Source organism: Oryzias melastigma, linkage group LG23 (assembly GCF_002922805.2).
Source record: "Oryzias melastigma strain HK-1 linkage group LG23, ASM292280v2, whole genome shotgun sequence".
NCBI classification, from domain to species: domain Eukaryota; kingdom Metazoa; phylum Chordata; class Actinopteri; order Beloniformes; family Adrianichthyidae; genus Oryzias; species Oryzias melastigma.
Window position 1 is genome coordinate 8,040,527 of NC_050534.1, and position 7,131 is coordinate 8,047,657.

Consider the following 7,131-nt stretch of genomic DNA (forward strand, 5'->3'; position numbering starts at 1 on the left):
CCCTCAGGCTCAAATGGCATTTGAGAGTCTAATTCCGGAAGTCCCGCCCACCAGCATGACAAAGGGAAACATGGCTGCTTCCGCCAACAACAATTTAGACTTTTCGGCGTCCGTCGCCGGGATTTTGAATGAAAAACACAGTCCTGAACATTTGCAGGCGCTGAAATCTTTTACTGCTGCACTACGAGAGGAGGAATACAGGTAATGCCGCTGTTATATACCACTATTCCCGGAGAAAATCGGCAGAGTTAGCCCGCTAGCTTAGCCACCTAACGGTTAGAGAGCGTCAAATGTTTGACACCTGCGCAGTGTAGAAGTCCCTTGTAGCTTTTAAACTGAGATATTTAAAGCATATTAGTGAAAATATATGACGTTCTTGCTTCATTATTTTGTTTTATTCATCAAAAATGTCACATAAAGTCAATTCAGTATTAAAATATCTTGAGTTTTGTTATCAAAACAAGTTTTTGAGGCTACTCTACGTGTTTTTTAAGCATATTTGAGCATCAATTTCTGATAAAATGCTGTTGCTAATTTAAAGAATCATCGATCTTTGTTGTCACCTCTTGTGTCTGTCAGAGATGCTGTGGAGGAGGATGTGTTCTCCAGTCTTCTCGCACTCCTCATCCAGCTGCAGACAGAGCTGCAGTCTGCAGACAGGGATGCAGGAGCCCTGGAGTCTGCAACCCTGCAGCTGCAGCTGACTGCAGAATGCTTCAGGGCCCAGAGGAACTCCTGTGTTCACAGTGCACGCAACCAGAAACTATTCAGGTGCTTTGGTTTGCAGTGCAATGCTGAAGCAACAAGATTTATGCAAATTATTGTTTAAAATATGCATGTTCTCTAATCATAAGCAGCATTTTTTTGTTACTCTCAAGACAAAATCATGAACCTACTGCTGATTTTTATGTGTTTTTCTCATCCAGGGATCTTGGTTTCATTGATGAGTCCTTTAAACTATTAAGTTTTCTTCTCCGCAACCTAAATTTGGGGATAGACGCCATATTTGAGCGTGAGTTTAAAGTTACACCACAGATATGTGTATCTATAGAAGTCCCTTTGTGGATTTTTTTTTCATTTTGTAGTAATAGCATTTAAAACTCTCCTATTTTTGAATTTTCTCTTGTATTCCAGCTCTTCGTTGTGGGATCCAGTTTCTCGGTAACCTGGGAGTGGGAAACCCCTCGTGTCAGGATGACATTTGGCAGTTAAGCTTCCCTGGTGTTTTTTTGTAAGTTCTAGAATTCATATTTCCTTTTTTTAAAGTGTAATCATATAGTTTTTACTATTAAAACATTGTTTTCTTTAAATTAAAGTTGAAAACCCATTCTGAATGTCTTTGCGAACTCTCCCAAAATTCATAATTCTTTTAAGTTTTTTCATTTTGACATTTTCAGAAGTGTAGACGTAAGAAATTAAGGGAAAACTGTTAAAAATAAACAATTTAGAGATGTTTTTCTTTTGTTCTATTATCACACCTTTATCAATTTATCAGAGTTGCATGTTAAAGTCCCACTTTGATCATCTTTTCATCTATATTAAAAGTTTATCCAGTGGTCTTTTAATTATGGTTATGCCTTTTTTAGCTAAAAAGAAAAAAAAGTAATTTTCTTGGACAAAGTTCCTTTAAAGTGACAGGAGTTCATTAGAAACTCACCTCTGAGTTGTGGGCGGGACCGCCCCCTTTTCCCCTCTCTGTTGCTCACCTAGCACATTATTTTCTGCATCACAAATATGCACTTTAGTGTTTTTGTCCTCCTGATTTACAACAATTTGAATAAAGAAAAAATCACAAATGCAATTTAATGCCTAATTTTCTTTATATATGTCTTCCATCATCATAGAAATACCACAACAACATGTTAAAACAGGAAAAACACTACTTTCATCAGGGTGGGTCTGTAAGAAGTCTTTTATTATGTATGAAACTCACATCCTGTCCACTTCCTGCCTTGTTGTTCAGGCAGCTGCTCAGCGTCGACGATGATAAAGTGATGAACTACACAGCAATGGTTTTCCACACATGTCTGGATGAGGCTAAAGTGGAAGATCTGTCAAAGCCGCAGAACATCAAGCTGGCGCTGAAGGTGATGGAGCTCTGCAGAACCCATCCCGAAGTGGACTGGACGTAAGTTCCACATTTCAGCCTTTTTTTTCCCCCTTTTTAGAAGTTCTGTTTTTGGTCATTTTTTTTCTTTTGTCTCAGTTGTGAGGATTTCATAAAGTATCTTCTCATCTCCAGGGTGCTCATAGCTACTCAGCATTTCCTCAAATCTGCAGCTCTAGTGGAAAGCATGTACTCTCAGATGGATCACCAAGAAAGGTAATAGTTTTAGTTTTTTTGCCCATTTTATTTGCAGAAAAAACCCCTAAATTATTTCCCATATTAGGAATAAACTGGTTGTGTAATCCAGTTTTTTAAGTTCTTATTAGTGAAAGCTTTTAAGAGCTGCTCCATGACGGGGGATTCTGTTGTCTGCTCGTGTCCGCCAGGGTTACTCTGTTAGAGCTACTGCAGGCTCAGCTGAAAGAAGAGGAGTTCGAGGGCTGCGGCATCCCCCCCAGCGTGGCTCGCTTCCTGGCCAGCTCCTTTCAGACGGGGTGTGGAGCTGTGCTCTCGTTAGCGACCGGTTCTGGTTCTAACGATGAGGTACTGGCTTTAAAAACTGCATAATCATAATTAAAAGAACAAGTTTACAGTAGAAAAATATATAGTGTATAAAGGGATTTTTGTGCCACTATATTGCAAGCAAAACTCTTAGTTTTGAGGTAAAAATGTCCTAAATTGCAAACAAAATATTTAAGAATAAAACTTCATAATTTGCAAGTGAAAATATTAAATATTTGCTTTCAAAAACTTTTTTTTTTTTTTCAGTATGGTGGCACAGAAATCACTTGTTAGGAGTGGGATTTAAAGAAAACCAAAGTAGTCACTAAAATAACTTAAAGTGCCAAAAATAAGTAAAAATGTTCAACAAAATCCATCCATTTTCTTTCTTCCATTTTCCTGACCGCTTTGTCCCTTTCGGGGTCGCGGGGGTGCCGGAGCCTATCCCGGCTACTGATGGGCGAAGGCGGGGTACACCCTGGACAGGTCGCCAGTCTGTCGCAGGGCCTCAATCACACACCCATTCACTCTCACATTCACACCTAGGGGCAATTTAGAGTCACCAATGAACCTATGAAGCATGTTTTTGGACGGTGGGAGGAAGCCGGAGTCCCCGGTGAAAACCCACGCATGCACGGGGAGAACATGCAAACTCCACACAGAAAGGTTCCAGCTAGGAGTCGAACCGGGGCCTTCTCGCTGTGAGGCAAGAGCGTTAACCACTGCGCCACCGTACAGCCCTCAACAAAATCCATCAATTTAAATTCTACTTTACTCTTGAGTTGTTATTCATCAAGATTGTTTTAGAAAATGAACTAATAAAACACCTAAATGTGTGTTATTTTTTTTGTCTCCATGATATATTAAATTGTACCGTACCATTTTAGATAATCGTAAAGTATAATCAGGAAAGGATAAACTAACTTTTTGGTATTTTGTTTTTTATTAACAAAATTTTTTGAAGAGAAAAGTATAGGGATGTTGTGGGGAAAAAAGAAAGTTTCTTATGGAGCTCTTTTGGGGCCATAAATATTTAAAATTCAAATGAAGCATTAAAAAAAAATATTGGTGGTGTAAAATGTCCAAAACCTTTTGCTATTCTAAAATAAACTTAATTATTTTCAGCTTCAAATGTTCTGATTTTTAGGTTTCAAAATTTCAATTTCTAAACTTTTTTCCACTTTCAACTCTTTTCTTTTTGTTTTCAAATCTGAAAATTTCAGTTTAGAAACTTTTGGCCCCGTTGGGGTGGAGCTAACACGAAGGACCAATCAGAATCGATGAGGGTGGTAACTTCAGTCCCGGTGCATTCACTGACTCCTAGAACTGTAATTATTACGGTCAGAAAATAGCTGTTTAGTTTGTACTATCATAGTCTGAAGTTGTCCCAAGACGGGTGTAAAAATCAGAGTTTTATCGCGTACAAACCCCGCCTCCAAACCACCATTCTAGCCTATTCAATATTGTTTTCAAAATGTTTTATTTTGGGTTTCAAATATGTATGGCCCCATAGTTTCTAGCCTTTTCCTGTGGCAAGTTATGGTTATTCAAAGAAATGACCGCAATATGAAATCCTACCACTAGGGGGAGCAATGGAAAATAAAACCAGCATATATTTGCAGGTGCTGTTGTTGCTATAAAAATGAACATGTGTTGACACCCCAGTTTCCAAAATGTTATTGTCAAAAAGAGGAAAGCTTGACGTTACGTGCTGAGATTTTCAGCAAAAATGGAGAAAACAAAAACAAAGCTACTGATAACAAGTTTATCATAGGTTATTTTGCTGTAATGTTATTGAGATCAGACTGGTTGAATGTGGCCCCTGACTCTTTTGGTTGTAATCCCTGGCAGGTCCTGCAGGAGGCGCTGACGGTGATCAGCCTGCTGGATGTGCTGTGTGAGATGACCTCAGACCACAAACAGTTCATGTTTCTCCAGGACCAACCCGACTTTTTACTGACCACAGTTGGTAAATACGTTTCAGTAAATGACGTTCTGCACAGATTCAGTTTCTGACCGCCCGGCTTGTCTCTGCAGAGCTGCTGCAGCAGGTGCACGCCATAGGAAAAGCAAGTAAGAATATCTTCAGCGCCGCTCAGAACTTCTCCTCCTTCAGTGAAGGCAGCGACGCTTCTCCACACTCTCCTGTCATCAGCTTTAAAGCTCACCTCATCCGCCTCATAGGAAACCTGTGTCACCGCAACACCAGCAACCAGAACAAGGTTTGGATTGGGCCAGAATAAAAAAAATAAAATAAGAAAAATGACAGGAAACCATGTTAGTAGAAAGTTATTTTGAAAATCTCATCACTTCCTGTGTGGATTTGATTAGAATTCTTTAAAACTTGATGAAAATATGGAAATATGAAGGAAAAAAGTTCTGGGTTTTTTTACATTTCTACCACAGTGCTGCTCATAGAAAATAATTACAGTAAAAAGAAAAAAGTGATTGAATTTAAAAATATTTAAATAAAAAGAGCTTTTTTTTTATTTAAGAGGATACCTAAACTTTCTCTAACAGAGTGTTCCCTAGAGTCACGATGTTGGACGATAAAAGGCAGAATTTCTGTTGTTTTTATGCAGAACGTGGTGGTTCTGCTGTAATTAGTCAGTTTTCTCGTTCTTACAGGCCACAAATGTCCCAAAAAAAAAAGATTTTCTTCACCAGAAATTAAAATCAGAGGATTTGCTTAAAGTAACAGCAAAACTTTTCCTTGATAAACTTTGAAACTCTGAGGGGCTGTAAGCAAGCAGGATAGCATGTAAACAGAGAGCTCTCAGGGACTGGGAGGGCAAGGGGGGCGGGGTTTCTCTCCACCAAAGGTCCCGCCCACAACTCAGAGATGATGAACTCCTGCTGCTCTGCAGAAACTATATACTAGAAAACGACACCAGTAATTTGATTTTAGCTAAAAACTGCATAATTCTAATTAAAAGACGACTGGGAACACTTTAAAAAAAGATCAAAAGGCGAGCGATGAGGGTCTTTAATAAGAACTTCTATTGATAGTTGTTAGAATTTTGTAAGTTTATTTTTGAATTTTTTTCAAATTTTCTGAGATTTAGAAGCAAGACGTTAAAAGAAAACTGTTAAAACCAAGCAAATTACAGCATTTTATTTGGTTAATTTTATCATTTTTTCGGGGAATAGCATGATTAATTAGGAACTTGGAGTCTCTTTTGGTTTTGTTTTAACTGAGTTGTATGTTACAGTCCCACTCCTATCAGGTTTGAGCCAATTTAAAAGTAGATTGTTGGAGCAACCCCGCCCCCTTTCCTGTCCGTGTTTCTGAGAACTTATTGCCTGGCCTTCGTATTTTTTGCATCACAAAGACGCTCTTTTTTTTTTTTAATTTAAAAAGCGTTTGTTAATTTGATCCTGGTTCACAACAATCAGTACTCCGAAAAGTAATTTCAAGCTTAATTTTCTTTATCTATGTCCTCAGTCACCATAAATATGATGCTATAAATTGCTCTTTTATTGTGAAAGTCTTTAACTGACTGGAGTCATTTATTTTCTAAATATTTCCTCTGTGACTCCTGATCAGAAGAGCAGACAGATAATGACGCAGATGGAGAGGGGTGGAGCACAGACTCCTTTGTGCTTAATGGAATCTGATTTGTGGAATGCCTGTGGGGCGGCCACCCTGGACGGGCCTCTCCAGAACCGTTATGGATGCTGATCTGAGGTCTGTCCGTGGTCACAAATCACCTCGTATCCGTTTTCACCCAGACCTCTTCCAGTAAACCAAACGTCATTCCTTTCACCTTTTCGGAGGGCCGGTAAGGCGAGACGAGCACGGCGAGCTCCGGACGCCTGGTTCCGTCCTGAAGGTCCAGTCTATTGTTCTCCGTCTCCCGTTATGGGTTTGGCTGCAACGTCAGACTCGTTCATGAACTCGCATTTTCCTCCCAACCATCTGAACGACATTTCCATTCGGTGAAACCCGGCACTGTGTCTCCTAAACGACTGGAGGAGGGAGGAAGCGGCGGGACGGCCTGAGCGAGCAAAGAGAATAATTAAGGCTGAAGAAGCGGACGCTGATGAAGAGCAGAGCACCCCGCTGTGGTGCCGCTGGACCAACCCTCGACCACACGAAGACGAGCTGCTCTGCTAAAGACATCACTATTGTTTATTTTCTGTTGGAGCTCGACTTTTATGACCAGCAAACCATCTGTTCATCATTTTAATTATACTGTATCTTTTTCGTTTAAGTATCTGCGCGTCGACATGTTTGAGCGCTGATTGATGCAGGAACCGGCCCAGCAGCAAAGTGCAGAACAGAAACAGAGTTCGAGTCTTTTTTTGCCCTCAAATAAACCCCAAGCAACAATTTTCGTCAAGGAACTTTTTCTAGATAGAAAAAAATTCTGCAACAACTTGACACTTTATCAGCAGAATATTTTTTAATAACTAAAAAAACTTGAACTCTCTGCTGTATTTTGTCAATTAAACATTGCAAAAATATGTCAGTAATGTTGTACGGTTTGATTCTAATTCATGAAAATGTTTGGAATTCAACA

At 39.5% G+C, this 7,131-nt stretch overlaps 1 protein-coding gene across 1 annotated transcript in view; it reads left to right on the forward strand.

Annotated features, from left to right (window-relative positions):
- Nucleotides 1-27: 27 nt before the first annotated feature.
- Nucleotides 28-7,131, forward strand: part of atxn10 (ataxin 10) — a gene marked incomplete in the record, with an annotated part of 61,635 nt that continues 54,531 nt past the window's right edge. Inside the window, 9 exon segments of the mRNA XM_024282887.2 lie at nt 28-201; nt 580-771; nt 927-1,012; nt 1,135-1,231; nt 1,964-2,128; nt 2,243-2,323; nt 2,494-2,650; nt 4,460-4,577; nt 4,646-4,830. Of these exon segments, the coding sequence (XP_024138655.1) occupies nt 56-201; nt 580-771; nt 927-1,012; nt 1,135-1,231; nt 1,964-2,128; nt 2,243-2,323; nt 2,494-2,650; nt 4,460-4,577; nt 4,646-4,830 (1,227 nt within the window).